At 40.0% G+C, this 20,933-nt stretch overlaps 1 protein-coding gene and 1 long non-coding RNA gene across 2 annotated transcripts; both read left to right on the top strand.

The window, feature by feature from the left end:
• The first annotated feature begins 2,237 nt into the window (after positions 1-2,237).
• LOC149320963 (zinc finger protein RFP-like) lies at positions 2,238-12,096 on the top strand. The gene is made up of 5 exons (XM_089540109.1): positions 2,238-2,244; positions 4,912-5,261; positions 8,252-8,347; positions 10,322-10,552; positions 12,070-12,096. The coding sequence occupies exons 1-5, from the start codon at positions 2,238-2,240 to the stop codon at positions 12,094-12,096; spliced, it is 711 nt and encodes a 236-aa protein (XP_089396235.1).
• Positions 12,097-13,818: 1,722 nt separating this feature from the next.
• On the top strand, positions 13,819-14,540 carry LOC149320964 (uncharacterized). Its single transcript, XR_016274842.1, has 3 exons — positions 13,819-13,933; positions 14,149-14,181; positions 14,287-14,540. It is a non-coding gene; the product is annotated as an uncharacterized LOC149320964 (long non-coding RNA).
• The last annotated feature ends 6,393 nt before the right edge of the window (positions 14,541-20,933 follow it).

Below are 20,933 nucleotides of genomic sequence, written 5' to 3' on the forward strand. Positions count from 1 at the left end.
TGAAGTTGAAGGCTTTAACGGCTGCACTCCATAGTTTTTTTTGTGGGATTTTGGGGCTATGTGGCCATGTTCTGGAAGAAACGTCAGGAATAAACTCTTCCAGAACATGGCCACATAGCCCAAAACCCCCACAAAAGTCATACAACAACAGCAAAGAAGAGATAAACTCCATATAGGCTGCAACTGCATTGCAGAATTATTGCAGTTTTGTTTTGTTTTGTTTTTTGTACACCACTTTAACTGTTGTGACTCAAGGCTATGAAATTCTGGGGGTTGTAATTTGTGAGATAGTTTAAAATATGGCAGCCAGGTTGATTGCTGGTACATCTAGGCATGCATGTATCACACCAATATTAAAATCACACAAATGGCTGCCAGTTAGTTTCTGGGCAAAATGCAAAGTGTTGGTTATTACCTTTAAAACCCTACTTAGTTTGTGTCCAGGTTACCTACAGGATCACCTCCTCCCATATAATCCACAGTGTACACTCAGGTTCTCTGGGGGACATTAACTTCAGTAGTTTCCAAGGTTTGGTCCTCCAGATGTTTTGGACGTTCAGCTCCCAAAAGCCCCAGCCAGCTTCATGAACAGTCTGGAATTCTGGGATCTGAAATCCAAAACATCAGGAGGACCAAACCTTGGAAACTACTGAAGTTAATCTCCCCCATAGTTTGAGAATATGTGGAGGACCAAAGTTTGGGGCCCAATGATTTACTTCAGCCAACCAAGACTAGAATGGCAACAGTCACCAGAGGACATTTTTGTCGGCCGCCCCCAGACTGTGGAACAACCTGCTGCTTGTACAGCTAAATATACTGTCTGAATTTAAAGCAGTATTAAAGTCCTATCTCTTCTAGCGAGCTTACCCTGCCAGTTTTAAACTATGAATTTTAAACTGGAATATTTTAAATGTTATGTTGGCGTATTTTAAAGTGCCCTATGTTTATGTGTTTTAACTAGATGTATTTATATGGTCTTTGGCCTTTTAATCTGTGCTATACCATGCCTCAAACTTTGGGGACAGGCGAGTAAAAAATATATATTATATTATTTAACCTTCTCTGTCAGAGAGCTCTGGTGCTACAACAGAATTCAAAGTACTCCATAGGATGGAGCTAGGAAAGATTTTAAAATGTTTTTATCTGAGAACAGCCTTGGGTTTGAAATAAATAAATAAATAAATAAATGACTGATAAAGCATTATGTAGTGCAGATGCAGCCATACAGGTTGTTAGCAACAAAAGCTTGTTCATGAAATCCCTGGGCAAATCACATGTTCTCAGCCTCAGGGGAAATAAATGGCAAACCTCCTCTGAAGAAATCTTGCCAAGAAAACCCCTTGATAGGGTCTCCTACTTGAGGGCACAAAACAACATCAACATATTGAAGCCTCCAAGGAGGGGCAATTCACACCACACAGTTACCGCACTATGGTTCCATTTTAACTGCTGTGGCTGCATACTATGGAATCCTAGGATTTGTAGTTTGGGGAAGAATTAGAATTCACTGTTTGAGAATTCTAGGTATCCCTCTCTAAATCCTACTATTTCCTAGGATGGAATCATAGCAGATAAATAAAAACATAGTGCTGTAGTCTACAGTAAGAAAGCTCTAGATCAAGGGAAGTGATAGTACCACTCTGTTCTGCTTTGGTAAGCCCCCACCTAGAATATTGTGTCCAGTTCTGGGCACCACAATTCGAAAAAGACATTGTGAAACTGGAACATGTCCAAAGGAGGGCGACTAAAATGGCGAAGGGTCTGGAAACCATGCCCTATGAGGAACGACTTAGGGAGCTGGGGATGTTTAGTCTGGAGAAGAGAAGGTTAAGAGGTGATATGGTAACCCTTAAATATTTGAAGGGATGTCATATTGAGGAGGGAGCAAACTTGTTTTCTGCTGCTCCGGAGAACAGGACACAGAGCAATGGATGGAAGCTACAGAACAAGAGATTCCACCTCAACATTAGGAGAAACTTCCTGACAGTAAGGGCTGTTCGACAGTAGAACACAATTCCTCGGAGTGTGGTGGAGTCTCCTTTTTTGGACATCTTTTAAACAGAGGCTGGTTGGCCATCTGTTGGTATGTTTTGATGGAAGGTTCCTGCATGGCAGGGGGTTGGACTGGATGGCCCTTGCGGTCTCTTCCAACTCTATGATTCTATGATTGTAGATTGCTAAGGCTGCATGCAATCTATCCTGTGCACACTTACTTGGGAGTAAGGAACACTAACCATATGGAAGGTACTTTGTGCATATTAGGAGTGTTCATAGTCAAGGCTGGCTGACTGACTGACTGACAGACAATGAATGGGATAAGTTATTTTCTCTGAAGACAGCTGTCCTGATGGTCCACTTGGAGATTTCAGATCACAGCATAAATTAAAATAAATAGTAAATCAAGGATATACATGAAATAAACTTAGGCAGTGTTATGTGATAGAATGTAAAAATTCCTTTCTGGAAACAAAAATGCCTACTCAAAACCTATGTACTGAGGGCCTTGAGTTTTGTTATCTACTGTTAAAACAACTTTCACTTATTGCAACACCTCCAAGTCACTCAGGGTTATCAATAACTCTGCTGAGGTGTTGCAGATTCAGGGCCCTGGCTTCCTTGATTGAATCTATCAATCTGCAATATAGTCTTCCTCTTTTCCTACTGCCTTCTACCTTACCAAGCATTGTTGTCTTTTATAGTGAATTATGCATTCTAATGATATGGCCTAAATATGACAGTCTCATCTTGGCTTCTAAGGAGGGATCAGGCTTGATTTTGCTCTAGCAACCATTTATTGGCCTTTTTAGCAGTCCATGGTATCCTTAGTACTCTTGTCCAGCAACACATTTTAAATGAATTGTTTTTCTTCCCATCAGCTTTATTAATTGTCCAGCTTTATGATGGCAAATCCAAAAAATATGATGGCACGGACAATCCAAACTTTAATACAGTAGTCCCTCCACATTTGCTAGTCTTAGACGCAAAGGACTCCCATGCGTGTGGAAAAAGCGCACATTAAAATAAACACTATTCTTTTTGCCTGAGAGAACCCTTCTCTAGGAATCTCGAGGTTCTCCAGTGCAACTCTATGGTCAACATCTGCCAGACATTGATCATAGAATCATGCTGGAGGGCCTACAAATGCCTGGGCAAGTGTTTTCTCTAGGCACTTCTAGGTTCTCCGGTACAACTCTATGGTTAACGTCTGGCAGAGTTTTGCTGGAGGACCTAGAGATTCATAGAAAGAATATATTAATCAAACTCATAAATAATCAGATCTGAAAAAGTCAAAACCACAAATGTGGAGATCTAACTGTATTCAATTATATAGCTTTACATTTCAGGATCTTGTCTAATTCCTTCATAGTTCCCCATCCTATTCTTCTGATTTCTTCACTGAAGTCCCATTTTCATTAATAACTAGTCAAAGTATGGAAAATCTTTAATTATTTCAATGTCTTCATGGTCTACTTTAAAGTTATGTAAATCTTCCAACTATGGTAATTACTTTTGTTTTCTTAGCACTCAGCTATAAACCTGCCCTTGCACTTTTCCTTGAATTTCTTAAATATTTCTTCCAAGTCTATATCCTGCTAGAAGTATGATGTTGTGAGCTAGTGTGGGATAGTGGTTTGAGTGCTGGACTATGACTCTGGAGACCAGGGTTCAAATCTCATCTAGGAAACCCACTGGGTGATCTTGGGGAAGTCACACTCTCTCAGCCTCAAGAGGATGGCAAATGGCAAAAACCCCTCTCAACAAATCTTGCCAAGAAGGGAAATGTCTTTTCTCCCTCAATAATAATAATATATATTGTTGTGCAAAAAGATATTGCAGCAGCTTTGAGACTGTGAGAAATAAATTGTAGCATACACTTTCCAATACTTGGTCTTTTTGTTTAGACAGGCGTTTAAAACAGAAAGTTTTAAAAGAACGTCCTGGGGTGGTTTAAATATGTATGCTTTTAAATGCTTGTATCTTTTTAAATTGTATTCTATTTTAAACAGATTATCAATTTTAATATTGCAATAGTTTAATTCCATTTGAATTGTCACTTTTGTTCAGTTTTTAATTGTACTCTGTTTTTAGACTGTAAGCAGCTTTGGGTCCCAATTCTGGGAGAACAGTGGGATACAAATTAATATAATAAATAAAGAATAAATAAATATTTCCTCAGATGCAAGAAACTTCCTAAAATATTTCCTTAGATGCATCTGAGGAAGCAGACCAACTCTGCAAAACATTTCTTTCCCCCAGTTAGTCTCAAAGCTGCTACAATATTCCTTTGCACAATAATATCTATTGTGATTCCAGAGGGGAAAAGACATTTCCTCTTTTCCTATTGTCGGGATTGAAATCCAATTCAGAGGAAGACACAGGAGCCTAGAGCAACCTAGAAGATAATCCCTTCATCCCAATTGACCATGCAGGCCCAGAGGAAGAGAACCCCATAGTCTAAAAAGGGATACTTCTCCTTTTTATGGATCAAGATAAATCATACTCCCATCTTGCTACACCTTTTAAGCCTAACAATGGCCTTTATCATTGCTCCCATTAGATAAATTTTTGGGGAGGAGGGGAATAAAGACTATATAAAGGAGTTCTGTAGCCTTTTGGAGCCTATCTGAGGAGCAAGACATTTCTCAGCTTTTGAAGACTTTTGCAGACTTCTTTTTTCTCTCTCTCTCTCTAGAGAAGACAGTGGGCCTTTCCTTCTTGTCCTTTTTGGGCCTTCATAATACTCTTGAGAGGCCAATCCTTTCCCTGAAAGCTAAAGGGAAAGAGCCAGAGAATATTGACCCCTTTCTTGCTTCCTTCTTTCTCTCTCTTTTTAATTCTTATTACCTTTTCCTGCCCTTTGGCTTTGAGGTGTCCCCCATGGCTTTCGTCCTGTTGTCCCAACCGCCCCAGTCACCCTGGACTGTGGGCACAACCTCTGCCAGGGCTGCCTGGAACAGTGTTGGGGGGTCCCTGGCACCACAGAGAAACCCACCACCTGCCCACAGTGCCGCCAGACGGTCTGGCGAAGGCACCAGAAGCCCAACTGGCAACTGGGCAACTTGGCCGGGCTGGCCAAAGAGGCTTCCACAGTGGAGAAGCGTGGAGGAGAAGAAAGTGCTGCCATGTGCCAAAGTCACCCTGGGGAACCCCTGCTCGAGATCTTCTGCCAAGAGGACCAAGTCCCACTCTGCCTGGCCTGCCTCAGGGCCCATCGGGGCCATGAGATCATCCCCCTCCAGGAGGCTGCCCAGGAAGCCAAGGTGAGGCTCCTTAGCCATCTCTGCCAAGGAGTGCTGGTGCCCCACAAAGTTACACATCCCAGGATTCTGGAGGATGGGCACAAGGGTCCCAAACACACTGCAGAAATAATCCAGTTTGACACTGCTTTAACTGCCCTGGCTCAATGCTAGGGAATTTTGGCAATTGTAGTTTTGGGAGACATTTAGCCCTCTGTCAGAACTACAATTCCCAGGATTCCCTAGCACTGAGTTAGGGTAACTTAAGCAGCCCAATAACTGGATTATTTCTGCAGTGTGTTTCATACGCCTGTGGTGAAAGTGGTGTCTAATTGCAAACTGCATTTCTGGGTAAGGTGCAAATTGTTGGTTATTACTTTTAAAGCCCTACATGGTTTGAGTCCAGGTTACATATAGGATCTCCTCCTCCCATGTAATCTGCCCCATACATTCAGGTCCTCTTGCAGGCATTTTCTCCAGTCAGCCAAGACTAAGTTGGGAACTGTTAACCAGAGGACTTTTTCTTTAGCCACCCCTAAACTGTAGAATGACCTTCCAGAAGAGATTCAACAGCAGAATACACAGTCTGAACTTAAAGAGCATTAAAGGCCAGTCTCTTCCAGCAGGCTTGTCCACATGATTCTTAAATTGTGAATTTTAAATATGGTTGTGTATATCTTTTGTCCTTTTAAATTCATGTGTGTTTTACCTGATGTCTTTATAATTGTTTTTGTTCCCCATCTGGGTCCATGGGGAGAGGCATGTAAGAAATAATAAATAATAATAATTATATTATGCATCTACATTGTAGGAATAAGGCAGTTTAACACTGCTTTAACTGCTGTTCCTCCACAAAGCTGCAGATCCAGGATTGTGTAGGATGGAGCCATGGCTGATAGTGGTGTGAAAGTGCATTATTGTTCATCTACACTGTAGGAATAAGGCAGCTTGGCCTTAAGTGCTGTAGCTCCATCCTATGAAACCCTGGGATCTGTAGTTTTTACAAGGCCCTTAGCCTTATCTGCCCAAGTGGGTTGGTGTCTCACAAAGCTATGCACCCCAGGACAAGATCCATGTTAATTAAAGTGGCATCAAACTGTGTTATTATTCTGCCATCTACAGGAATAAGGCAGTATGGCACCTCTTTTAAGTGCTGCAGCTCCATCCTATGAATCCTGGGATTTGTACTTTTACAATGTTAGCCTTCTCTGTCAAGGAATGCTGGTGCCTCACAAAGCTACAAATCCTAAGATTCTATAGGATGGAGCCGTGGCAGTCAAAGTGGCATCAAACTGCATTATTAATAAGGCAGTTTGGCACTACTTTTAAGTGCTGCATTTCCATTTTATGAACTGTGGGATTTGTAGTTTTACAAGGCCCCTTGCCTTCTCAGCCCTAGAGGGATGGTAAGCTACAAAATGCACAGTTCTGGAGAAAGGAGCCATAGCAATTAAAGAGATGTGAAATTGTTATTTTTGAGAGAGGAGATAGGGGTGTGCGATCTTCCAGTGTCATCCACTGGCCTTCCACAATTGTGCAAATCCCTAATTTAGCAGAAATACAGTCAAATGCTGTTATCCAGTATACCTGCAGTATCAATTCTTGTTGACCAAATGTAGTTTTCTGGCTGTGTGCCTTCAGGTCATAAGTCTTAACTTATGGTAAACCTAAGGCAAACCTAACATGGGGTTTTTCTGGGGCTGATTTGTCCAAGGTCACCCAGTGGGTTTCATGGCTGAGCAAGGAATCGAACCCTAGTCTCCAGAGTAATCCAACACTCAAACCACTATGCCATGCTGCCTCTTTAATGTAGTTTTGTTGTTGTGTGCCTTCAAGTCTTTTTCAACTTACCATGACCAACATCACTGGGTTTTCTTGGCATGTTTCTTAAAAGGGTGTTTGCCATTGCCATCCTCTGAGGCTGAGAGAGTGTGACTTCCCAGGGTCACCCAGTGGGTTTCCATGGCCAAATCAGAATTCGAATCCTGGTCTTCAGAGTCAGTAGTCCAAAGCTCAAACCACTACACCATGGTCATAATGTAGTTTTAGGTTAAAATACTTGGGCAGTTTTCCATAGGCCTCTTCTTATGGCTGATCCTTCTCTAGAAGCCCTGAGGTTTAATTATTGTTAGGACACGGATGGAATAGGGAGAGAGCCATTCAAAGGGAAGGTGCAAATTGACAAGGGTTGCCTTAATTGTCAACTAAAACCCGGGACAAAATGTAGGACAAAATCTAGACCAAACTGTAGGACAATTGCAGGACAAAACTCAGCCCAAAATGTAGGACGTTTAAGATTTTCTTAAATGTCCTACATTTTGGGCTGAATTTGTCCTGCAGTTGTCCTACAGTTTGGTCTAGATTTTGTCCTACATTTTGTCCCAGGTTTTAGTGGACAATTATGGCAACCCGCCATCCCCCAGTTAAAATTTTCCTTCATTCCCCAAATTTCTAGGATTGCAGTAATTTAAATCTAGAAATAGTTTAGGCATCTGAAGAAAAAGGGCAGGCAAAGTTATCAAGGGAATGCAAACACAATAAAAAAGTTGTGGGTGTGAATTATTTTCAGTGTCTAGAAATTTAATGGGGAGACAGGATTCTTAGTAGGGCAAATACTTCAAACCCCCCCCCCCAAAAAAAAAAACCTTGGCACAACATAACAAGTACAGGAGAATTTAATAATCTGTTTAGTCTGCTTGTATGGTGTTGTGTGCCTTCAAACTTTACCTGATTTATGGCAACCCTATGACCAACCTATCACAGGGTTTCTTTGGCAGAATTTATTCAGAGGGGGTTTCCCATTGCCTTCACCTGAGGCTGAGAGTGTATGACTATCACACTCCAAAATGAAAGGTCTGTCTCGCTTCCCACTCACTCCTGTTCTCCCAAAAGTTCTACAATTTCCACTATTTGTACTGTTCAAATGGTCTGCATGTTGCCCTCTTAGTGACTCTAATCTAATATTCATTAAACTTCCCAAAGTGCCACCAAGTGAACTTCTGTGTTTTCTACAGGAGAAGATCTTTTGCTGCATGGAGGAGCTTATGAAGAAGAGGGAGAAAATCTCGACACTTGAAATATGCACACTAAATGAGAGCGAACAGTTGCTTGTAAGTGCTACTTTTCCAGAACATGAACACATATTTTGACAAGCTTGCTGTTTATTGTCAGTTGTTTTTGGGGGGAGCACATTAAATAAGCTAATTAATAGTGCTCAATTACAGGAGGTATAAAAATAAATATAGGTGGGTGGAAATGCAAGGTGACTAGATATCCTAACTGTAAAATATAAGATATTAAAGAAAAATGTAGGACAAAACAAAAGATAAAAACATTAATAAAAATTCATGCTTCTTAATCATGTTCAAAATGGAAGAGATTTTGGAATTCCTCTTAGATAGAAGGTTGAAATGTAGGACATGTCCTGGGGAATGAGGGCATCTGGTCACCCTTGGAAGTGGCACATTTGCAGTACAGTCATAGAACAGGGGTAGGTAAAATAGTATAGTGTTCAAAGATAGGCAGTTACCTTTAAATTTTGGAAGGAATGTCATATAGAAGATGGAGAAATTTATTTTTCGCTGCTTCAGAGAAGAGAACCCGATCCAGTGGATTCAAATTACAGGAAAAGAGGGTCCACTGAATCATGAGCTGTTTTGTTTTGTTTGACTGCAATTGCTATTTAATTGTGGAACAGACAGCTTCAAAAGGTAGTGGATTTTCTTTCTTGGGAGGACTTTAAATTGAAGTTGGATGTACTTTAGTTGTATGTCTTCCTATATGGCAAGGGGTTGGATTAAATGGTCATTATGCTTCCTTCCAACTCTCGGAATCTATGATCCTATGATTCCACTTTAATTGCTATGACAATAACCTGTGGAATCCTGAGATTTGCAGTTTAGGGATGGGCATTTAGATTTTTTTTAGTCTCTAGCATCTCTCCAAACTACAAAGCATGGGGTTTCATAGGATCCAGCCAGTCATTGCACTTAAAGTGGAATCCATGTGTGATAATGGTAGTATTGCCAGATGCCCCTTATTATAAGGGATGTTCTTTATTTTAAAGTCAGAAAACTTGTCCCTTACAGGCCTGACAGGTGTCCTTCAGTGTAAGGCATGTCTCCTATCTAAAGGATGGAGAGCTTTTCCTTTCATATAGGTTGAATTTTGGATATCAGCCCTCCATAAAAACAAAAATATGGGTATCCTGGTAATTTGTGAATACACCTCTCCCTCCATATTCCCTGGGGTTAGGGGCACAGGACCCCAATGAATGTGGGAAAAGCACAAATAACAAAAACACTGTGTTTTTACGTGAGAGAACACCTCTCTAGGAATCTCTAGGTCCTCCAGTGCAACTCTGTGGTCAACACTTGACCATAGAATTGCGCTGGAGGAGCTACAAAAATACCTAGTGGAGTGTTCCCTCTAGGAATCTCTAGGTCCTTCAGTGCGACCTTTGGTTAAGGTTGACCATAGAGTTGTGCTGGAGGATCTAGATATTTGTAAAAAGAACATATGAATAAAATCATGACTAATCAAATCTGCAAAAGCTAAAGCCGCAAATGTGGAGGGACGAGTGTATATATTAATTTTACAGAATACCTGGCTAAATTAACTGAAATCAATATGTTTATTTTGGTAAATACAAACATAGTGGTTGTCACACTTACTGATTGTCAACCCTATGTTACAAATTTTGGCTGCCCCTAAGGTGACACTATCTGGCATTGGCAGTATTTGTTCAGACAGGGTTCCTCAGAGGCTGAGAGAGTGAAACGTGCCCAAGTTGAAGATTCAAACCCTGGTCTGTACAATCCTAATCCAATACCCAGAGCACTACACCATGCTAGTTTTGCACATGGAACAAGCTAAAGCCTGCAAATTTCCTTGTTACAGATCAAATTTGAAAAACCCTGGGTTATATCTGTTATATTCTAATGCTCTGGTGCAAAGGCCAGTTTGAAGAATACTGTATATATTCATGTATAAGTGCAGAAAGTTTAGTAAAAAAACTGACCCCAAAAACCTAGGTAATCTAATCCATGGATCGATGTAATCCTCTTTCTATTCCCTTACTGTAGCAGCAAACAAAAACGGCAAATCAAAGGACAGCAGACCAGTTAAAGAATCTACGCCATTTTCTACGAAAACTTGAGAGACAGCTACAAGACCAGGCGGCAGAAGTGGAGAAAGAGATTGTAACCAGAAGGGATGCGAAACTGGGCAAACTCTCTGAGGAACGTGCCTCTCTCAACAGCACCATCTCAGAACTGGCAAAGAAGAGTCAACAAACAGAGAGCAAACTTGTGCAAGTAAGAGTGTGGCAAAAGCAGCCCAGTCTCCTCTCTGGGCCAAGGTTGGATGTAACTTTTTGTGTATGTAAGCAAAGGGAAAAGTCTCAGCTTGTGGTGGAAGCCAGGGTATCGAGGCTTGATTCTTCTCACTAGATCATACCTGTAGGATTGTCTCCTCCAATATAATCTTCCTGGACACTCGGGTCCTCTGGAGGACAATTATTCCAAAGCCCTACATCATGGTTTGGGTCCAGGTTACCTACAGGATCACCACCCATGGAATCCGCCATGTATGTTCAAGTCCCCGGCAGACATTTACTCCAGTCCATAGGCTGTGGAATGATCTGCCAGAAGGGATTCAACAGCTGAATAATGTGAGATATAGTTTCTTAAGTACCAAATCAAATTTAATCAGGACAAAACAAGTGAAGCAACAACATCCAATTTTTTAATTACAGTCTTACAAGAAAGTGTGTGCTAGGCAAGTAGGCACACCCAAACTTCTGTCGGCATTTTTCCACCCCTGTGACTTTATTGGCTGAAGTCATCAAAATATACAACAGATTATGAATGCCTAAAATGAATAAATTATCTCCACCCCCGTTTACACCTCCCACCTACTCAAATTCCAAATCCCCTCACCATATTTACAGATCTCTTCTTAGGATATGCCTTTGGCTTGATTTTTAGCAAAAGTGAAATCTATGCAACTAACCAAAGCGTGAACTGTGATTTCATCCCAAAGTCTCATTAACTATTCATCGACCTCTTTTCCAGTGGGGCTCTGAGCCCTGAGGTCCAAAAACTTATTTTACAGGATGTGTGAATGTGTGGTGTGTATTTTAAAAACCACTTCTGTCTTTTTAAATTAGAGGTCCTTCTAAAGGTGAAACACTTAATTATATTTCTATTAGCTTCTCATATATATAGAATATATATATTACAGAAGATGCTCACAGTCCCTTCCCTTTTTTCCCCATAAGATGAATTTAGCTTTCCCCCAATACTATAGATTTACCCTACCCTCGGACTAATCACTTCCTCCAATACATTATATTTGTAGAACTATGGGATTAATTTTATGGGTTACCTGGAGAACTCGATGCCATGGACTGGGGACCCTTTGCTCTGTAGGGTGCTTCCCAAACTCTGTCCCCAGCCTTCCCTGGCAAAAGCGATTTGATTCCTCAGCTGTTGATTCAGCTGGAACCCCCCTCACCAACCCCCCCCCCCAATAAATATTTTGAGTTACTTTGCAGTGGTTGCAAACTCTCCTTCTTTGGATGAGAATCCCACATGCACTCATCATGCTGGCCAGAGCATTATGGGAGGTGTTGCCCAAAAGTGTAATGTTTCCAATCTCTGTTCTTTGGTTCATTGACTCTGAAGTCAGGTATGCACACAAGGATGTTGCTCAGTCCTTTGTTGCATTAAAGTGGCTCAACTGGCATACTATTGTCATTGCATCAAAAAGATTTTCTGATCACTGTAGCAAGCACTCAATTTCCTTTCCTCTCTCTTGTCCCTCTCCCTAGGATGTTGGAACTCTTTTACAGAGGTAAGTGGATCCTGGTTACTTTTTCCTTTACGATGCTTAGAGAAAGTCTGGAAGTGTCTGTTATGCTGGAGTCCCATCATTCACTGCTAAATATTTGGATACTCATTTATTATTTGTTCTTGTTGTTGTGTGCCTTCAAGTTGTCTCCAATTTACGACAACCCTAAGGCAAACTTATGTTTTTTTGTGGCAAGATTTGTTCAGAGGAGATTTGCCATTGCCTTCCCTGAGGCTGAGAGCATGTGACTTGCCCAAGGTGGGTTTGATGGCCAAGCTGGGAATTGAACCCTGGTCTCCAGTCATAGTCCAACACTCAAATCAGCACACCATGCTGGCTCTCAAATATATTATTATTTAAATTTTATTACAATATTTATAGCTTGCCCTCTATCAAAAGATCTTAGGGCGGCATAGAAATTGAACCAATACCAACACGTGAAAACAATTTTAAACAATAAAAATAATTTAAGTAGACTAAAAACATATTAATGAGTTGAAAGATATTAAAACAAGTTTTAAAACCCTATGGACAGCAAAGGCTTTAATAAATAGCTGTGTACAGTATTTGCTTGGTGCCTTCATGAAACCAACAATGGTGTCAATCGAATCTCTAATTGGGATTTGTGCCACTATGTACTTGAATTTTCTTCTCAGAAAGTTACTTTTTAAAAGCTGGTTGCAGTTTACAGGCCCAAATTATAGTTAAAACTTTAAAACAGAAACTCTTTTATTTCTTGTTTTATAAAAGTAACTAATCTAGACATTTGAATATACTAGCCAATAGTGCAAAAGGCATTCTTCTGTCTAGCCCATTTTTGTATCTACACTCACAAAATAGCACAAACTAGCACTTTAACTATATAATATCCTTCCTCCACCATTTAGTGTGGCCCCATCTCCATCACTATAAAATTAACTTAAACATTACAACTGTACCACAAAAGCAGTGACATTATCTGCCATTAAGATGCAGTTGTAAAGTAATGTCATTGTTCTTTAGTCCTTGAAATACATGGAATTAATTATTGGTAATCATTACATTTATTTCGCAACTAATTTCACCAATTATTTTCTCATTCCCAATAGAATAATCTGAAAAAATAAAGAAGTGAATCCAATGTTAGTCCTTAATAGAGTGAAACTACTGAACTCAAAGGGATTTAAGTTGTGACTAACATGTCCCAATAATTTCAATAGATCTACTTTAGATAGGCCTGACATTAGATTCAACCCCAAAATGTCATCTCTTGCATCATTTATTTTCAAAATCCCTTATTCTTACCATCCTTATTTTATACTATTCTCACTTGTTATGAGTCTACCATCTAATCTGCTGCTTACTTTGTCTTTATTGTATACTAGTCAATATTATTTTAGATATAATAATAATAATAATAATAATATAATCTAGATATTTTAATCATGTAATGTTGTTTTAGATTGTATGCTGCTTGGCCCTGATTTGACCCTTAGTGTGTAAAGCGCTGTGCAAACTTTACAGCACTCTATAAATAAATGTTAATAATAATAATAATAATAATAATAATAATAGCATCCCAAATATTTCTCTCTGCAAAGGCTATAGCATTCATTTACTAGCAATCAACTGGAGCGCACCTACCATGTTTAAAAAAGATGTGTCTATTTGATTTAATATACTATGGAGAAGAAGAGGATTTCCCCCAAAATTGTTGAAGGATTAACATTGGTTTCTCTCCATCAGGTGTGAAAACACTGAGGTTGCTACAGATCCCTTGACTTTTCCTGTGGAGCTGAAGTGGAGGAACTGGGACTTATTTGATTTCGTTCCCTTTCTGGAAAACGTCACAACTAAATTCAAAGGTAATGAGAAATAGCTGCAAATTCCATTTGTTTTTTCTATATGTGGGCATTGGAAGGCAGTTAATAAGCATAAATCGTCACTTTCTGTCATTTTCCTGGTTCCATTATGAACCCAGTAAGATTATCCCCTTCTCTTCCATTGATGTATTGCTTTGTTTCATAACAGGACTTGTTATGTTGGCACATTCTTACCTGTTTTCCCTTCTCTTCCTCAGACACTCTAATATCTGGACTCCATCTGAAGAAAGGTAAAATGCAGGATCTCATGAAAAAGACCAAATTTGAAGGAAGGGTGGGAGTAGGATGGGGGGGGGGGAGATTTTGTCAGAAAATGACATGTTTGTTTTTTGCAGGATAAGTGTGACTCCAAAGTTTGCTATGGCTTATGCATATAACATAGTATGATCATGCACCTGTAGTGCAGTGGCAACATTTTGATGTGCAAGCCCTCACTCCAAGGAGAGACAAAAATGCAAGTAGTTGTGTCGATCCACATCTATATACATGTATACACACAGACACACACACATCATAGTATGTGGCTGGGAAAATCCTTTTCCCTTCCAGAATTGCAGGTAAGCTCAGAGGGAACAGGGGAGCTTGAGTGGGAAGGAAAGCGATTTATCTGATCGTTTTGGCTAATCCTACAGTCCCAGTCCTTCATCCCTGTGATTGCTGACTTCACTGCAAGCCTGGTATGTAACAACAGGATCCCTAGTAGCAGAAAATGCTTCTGATGGTGGGAGTTTGGGAGGGGAACTACATCTTGCCTGCTGCCTTTCCTCCTCTAGACATGTAAGCCTAAGCTGAACATTTTGGGATGAAGACAGATGTATAATTCTTCATAGTAATCAAAACAGGCATGTGTGATGTAATCCATCTGAGAACACAACAAGAGACTTTGGTGCATTGGACCAAAGTCTCCAGTAGTCCAACATTATGTTTCCATATTGGCCAACCAGTTGAAATCTACAAGCAGGGCATGTGGCCACTAACATCTGCCCATTCAAATTCCCTAGCAACTGGTATTCAGGGGTAGATTTGACAGCTTACTTAACACATACATATTTTTGGAAGTCAAATGTTGGATCGAGTATTTGTCTACTTTCTTCCCTCATGACCTCAGAGTGCTAAGTATACTTATAAAAATATGTTTTATATAGATATAGATATTTATATATAATATAAAGATAAATATATAAAATACCATATTTTTGGCTTACAAGATGACTTTTATATTTATATTTATATATATAAAAATGTCTGTGTGTGTGTATAAAATAGAAGTATTTTGTTTAAACGTGAGTACAAGATATGTGTATCTGTGTATAAACTCTGTATGTATAAAATAGCATGTCTGTCTTTCTCCACCTGTACATTTCTTCTTGTTCTTAACTTGCCCTTGAGTCTGCCTCAACTCATGTCAACCCTGCTATCCCCTCCACCACTCTGCTCAGATCCTGTGGCCTCCTTGACTGAGTCTATCCTTCTGGTATGCGGTCCTTCTCTTTCTACTGCCCTCCACCTTTCCTAGCATGCTTGTCTTTTCTCATGAGTCATCTTTTTTCATGATGTGGCCAAAATATGACAGCCTCAATTTAGTCAGCTTGGCTTCCAAGGAGATTTCAAGCTTGATATACTCTAGGAACTATTTGTCTATCTTTTTGGTCATCCATGGTATCTTTAGCACTCTTCTCCAGCACCATATTTCAAGTTAATTACACACATCCTTCCACATTCGCTGGGGTTAGGGGTGAAGGGATACCATGAATGTGGAAAAACTGCAAATAACAAAAACACTGTTTTTATGGGAATCTCTAGGTCCTCCAGTGCAACTCTGTGGTCAACATCTGCCAGACATTCACCACAGAATTGTGCTGGAGGAGCTACAAATGTCTAGAGAAGTGTTATCTCTAGGAATCTCTAGGTGCTTCAGTGTGATTTTTGGGTAAATTGACCAATGTATTCCTAGAGAGAAGATATTAATAAAATCCATGAATAACCAAAGCTGCAAATGTGGAGGGAAGAGTGTAATTTTCTTTCTATCTGCTTTCTTCATTGTACCTTTGTCATATCCATACACGCTGGTGGAAAATATCATGGCTTGGGTGATTCTCACTTTGGTATTCAGTTTAATATCATTGCGCTTGTCACAGTTCTTTCATCGCTGCACTTCCCATTCCTAGTCTTCTTCTGATTTCTTGACTACAATCCCTGTTTTTATCAATGGCTGATCCAAGGTATGGAGAAAACTTCACTGTTTCAATCAACTTTTTTACCATTTTGAATAAGTTTCTCCTTGTTACCTTGTTAAATAAGGTTGTCATTCCGGTTGTGTAGCAGTTGTGTATGAAATGGTTTGCTGTGCTGTATTTCTTATCTTTTGTTACTAATTATGTTTTAAACACTTTATTCAACTGTTTTAACCATGGGTTTTATTTAACTGTTTTAACAATGAGTTTTTTAACAATACTTTTAATAATAATAATACTAAAAATAATTCTTACCCACCTCTCCCCATCGGTTGAGGCAGATAACAACAAATCAACAATGAACATAAATTAAAACAAATTAAAACATGCAACAGTTTAAAAGGGCAAATAAGGCATACATATTTTAAACAGTCCACAATTAAAATTAATCATCTGATTTCACAATTTAAAAATCACCTCTCAGCTTCTTCCCTCCTTACTTTCTCATGTAACACAGCCTAATGACTGATTTATTGGTATCTTTTTGGCTTTGCATCGTCTAATGCTCTTTGAAATGTAGAATGTAAATTTTATAATAAATAAAAGCATGGTATTTTTATGAAAAGTCTCTCCTCCCCCCAGCAACATTTTATGAAACTTTCAAAAATAAATGAGTCCCCATCCCATCTATCATAACACTCTACTCCTTAATCAATTTAGATTTATAAAGCATGAATTATACAATCTATTTCAAATATACAGAAATTTGAAAAAAGTAGTAATCATGAGAAAAGGAAAATTTAATATTTAGGTATTAATTGTAAAATAAGTATCCCATTTTGAGAGAAAGGTAGAATATAAGTACAATTAACGAAGTAACTAAATAAAAATAAACATAGTACACAATGAGAGAGAGATATATTCCATTATTGTCTTCAAAATATAATCTTGTCTTGACTTCTGCTCAAAATGGTACAATGACTTGGTGTGACTATTAAAGGTCCTCAACATCTTTCCCCCTAATGTTTTACAAGCTCAGGATGGGGCTTCTAATGTTATTTTTGTTGAAGAATGTGTAGTAAAATCAGAAAACTAGCAAGTAGTCCTCTAATCACCAAAGGAGTCCATGAGAGATCTGCTGGTTTTAGAAGGAATATGAATCTTCTGCTGCATTTAGGTCTGGAGAAAGGTGAACATGAGAAACTGAATGCCCCACCTGATTCTTCTTTTTTTCCCTTTCTTGACTCAACAGCCACCATCACTCTGGATCCGAACACTGCAAATCCCCAGCTCGTCCTGTCCGAAGACCTTAAGGGTGCCTATGCCGGAGAGGCCATTCAAGATCTGCCTAATCACCCTGACAGATTTGACACATTGCCATATCTGTTAGGACGTGAGAGATTTACAACCGGCAGGCATTTCTGGGATGTGCATGTGGGAGGTGAAGGAGACTGGTCTGTGGGGCTAGCCAGGCAATCAGTAAGGCGAAAGGGTGCCAATGATGCCAATGGATGCACTCCTGAGGCAGGAATCTGGGATGTAGGGAAGTGGGGTAGAACGTACTGTTCTGCCTACTCTTTTCTTAACCCTCTGCCTCGGGGTGCAGTGCTGAAGAGGATCCGGGTGTGCCTGAACTGCACTGGGGAGCAGCTAACTTTCCATGATGCTGACACAGGAACCCTCCTCTGTGCATATTCAGCAGTCCCATTCTCTGAGGACACCCTTCTCCCTTACTTTTCATTGGCAGAAAAAGCCCACGTGGCAGTCTGTCCTTAAGGCTGTCACGTGTAGGTTTGCCACATGCCCTGGCATGCCCCCTGCAATTGCCCTTCCATTAATTTAATGGAGGCCAGATTTGATCATTATGGCTTGGCTACAAGTTTTGGGGTACCCTGTAAAGGGGAGCACCCCTGTAATGACCCTGCAAGGGCTCTCAGTCTAGGTTCTAGGAAGAGTTAACACAGGGAAGATGGTTCATGCTGGCCAGTGGGAGGTATGGAAATGGAAAGACGAAACTCCCACTTGGTTCTGTGAGCCAAGAGAAGCTTCTGTGGGGGTTTGGAGAGAAAGACCTGAAGTGTAAGCAGGTACTAATTGCTTAGGACTGAGCAAGGGAAAAGTCCTGAGAAGGATAATAGGAAGACAGGTAGGTTAATGGGTTAGGTTCCTAAGTCTTTGGAAAAGGGAATGGACGACACTGTTGGCAACAGGAGGAGTTGGACATTTTTAAAATATATATAGAAACGCTTTACCTGTGGTTATTTATTTATTTACTTATTTACCTTTTTAGCAACCGGGGGAGGGGGATAATTGAAAAATCTGTTTTTTAAACTATTGGACTTGTTATATATTACAGTTTTTTACCATGTAATTTCCCTATTTATTTATTTATTAAAGCATTCACTTTTCTTAATTGCCTGATTGATTTCTTAAGGGAGAGTGAAAGGGAAGCTCTGGTCACATGCCTCTATGGCCAGGACTACCAGGAACCCAACAAATGTTTGTATTCCCAATAGACATGAGAGAGAGGGGGAGGATGTTGAGGTCTGACACCCTCCGAAACCCGAGGAGGATTAAATATCCAAAGTAGGGCTTGGTGGCAGCACCAAGCCCAAATACTAATACAGCCAACATAACTCTGGATCCGAACGCTGCGAATCCCCAGCTTGTCCTGTCCGAGGACCTTAAGGGTGCCTATGCCGGAGAGGACATTCAAGATCTGCCTAATCACCCTGACAGATTTGACACATTGCCATATGTGTTAGGACGTGAGCGATTTACAACCGTCACGCATTTGGGATGTGCATGTGGGAGGTGAAGGAGACTGGTCTGTGGGGCTAGCCAGGCAGTCAGTAAGGAGAAAGGGTGCCAATGATGCCAATAAATGTACTCCTGAGGCAGGGATCTGGGATGTAGCGAAGTGGGGTAGAACGTACTGTTCTGCCTACTCTTTTCTTAACCCCAAATACTAAATAAAACATTGAATGGATAATCTGGCCAAGTGCAAAAAGAGCAGGCCTTGTAAAGCAGAAAGCATGCCTGTTGTCCTTTCTCCCATTTCAGAGGGTAGCTCAATTCCTATAACAAATAACATTTCTACCCAATCCTGTTTTTTTATATATCCTCTCTAGCCTTCACTAGGGCTTTGCACAGGCCAAAAGACCCATCCCCTCCACTAGTTCTGGCATCAACCTGTTTGGATGATGCATGTCCAAAACCCTTGATTCTGGTGCAAGCTGCCTGTATAGCATATGGCCTATGCTGCACCAGAACTAGAATAAAGCAAGTTTACAACTGATTTTCTGCTGTTCCCATGCCATGATGGCTTTGTGCATGTATGTCCTACCAGGCCACCCAACATATCTGCTGGTTGCTCATTGTGAGGACAGAATGAAGGACCCAGCATGTCACCATTACTGGGCGCCTCATTCTTACCTCCGAAGTGAAGGAACCTGCTTTTACCAGGCAGTATTCCTTAACAGACAGTGGCCCATTCATAGCCTTAGAACTGTTATCTGCTGTTCTAAGCCAGGAATGAGCAAAGTTGTTGGGACTGCAAATCTCAGTAATGGGAATAGCAATCAAATAATATTACATTGGAACATATTTTTGTGACCAATTATTATGTGCGTGTGCCTATGACCCACAATAACATTTTAACAATATAAATACAACTAACATTTTTAACATTATAAGTGTAACATTATCACTACAGCAAAAAACAAAAAAACAAAAAACAACCAACCTTATAACTGAATGACAACCATAATGTCTTTTATATCTATAATGCTTGTGCCAATGTCTGTATATAACTATAGCACCATCCTTCCATCAGTGACTATGTTTGTGGAAGTCTTGTAAACAGTCTTTTAACCAATAATCATTGGTTAAAGCATCCACAGAGGTAAATGACTCAAGGAGTGGTACAATGGATCAAGTGGAAATCAATAAATCCTCCTATTGTAGAAGTCTTTCAAGTAGCACATAAACCAAAACAGCACGCTGAAGCATCCAAAAGCAGCAAGGTGAGCAGCTTGCTAGTGGAACATTGCAGTTAGTCAAGTAGATGTTTGTGGTTGTTGTTTCATGGCTGAGCAAGAAATTGAATCCTGGTCTCCAGAGTCACAGTCCAACACTTAAACCACTATGCTATGCTGGTTCTCTTAATGGAGTACAGTAGTAAATCATTGGTGAAGTAGTTCTTCCCAAGGTAGTTATTGAACTGTTTCATTCTCATGGATGACTTCCGCAGCTCATGGCAAAAGCATTCAACATTCTGTTTAAACAATAACACCACACAATCATAAGAAATCATGCTAATACCTATGACCAAATCAACATCTGTAATTCCATTTGCTTACCAATAAGGTGCTATTGCTCTGATGTTTTTCTCCCTTGTAGAACACTTGCAGATAGTTCAGGTAACATTACAAAAACTAGGAAGGTTTTATATTCCTGTCCTAATTGCTAATCAGGGTTCAGGCTCTAGGCACATGTAGGCAATCATACTTCAGATTTTAAAGCTAGTCCTCCTTAAAGTGAAATGACTCCCCTCACTGACTTTTCTATAGGAAATGCTGATACTGGACATTTGTATTCAAACCATAGTTGTTTTTTAAAACAGATCCAAAAGGCCTCATGATGAAGCAGGCATAAATGATTATCTCTGTGTGTGTTGTGGCACTACGTCTGACACACATGCGCACGCACACACACACAAAGATAATCTGATAGTACCCAAGGTGATGCAATGTTCCCCTAAAGTTGAATTCAAAGTTTTATTTCGGATTCTACTCTTGTGTTCACTA

This window comes from Sceloporus occidentalis, unplaced genomic scaffold (assembly GCF_023333645.1).
Source record: "Sceloporus occidentalis isolate IW3139 unplaced genomic scaffold, rSceOcc1.0.p SCAF_1, whole genome shotgun sequence".
Taxonomy (NCBI): domain Eukaryota; kingdom Metazoa; phylum Chordata; class Lepidosauria; order Squamata; family Phrynosomatidae; genus Sceloporus; species Sceloporus occidentalis.

Excerpts from the sequence above, each read along its gene's own strand:
- LOC149320963 (XM_089540109.1), top strand. Across the intron at positions 8,348-10,321 it reads ATGAGAGCGAACAGTTGCTT|CAGCAAACAAAAACGGCAAA; the intron begins GTAAGTGCTACT and ends CCCTTACTGTAG. Across the intron at positions 10,553-12,069 it reads CAGAGAGCAAACTTGTGCAA|GATGTTGGAACTCTTTTACA; the intron begins GTAAGAGTGTGG and ends CCCTCTCCCTAG.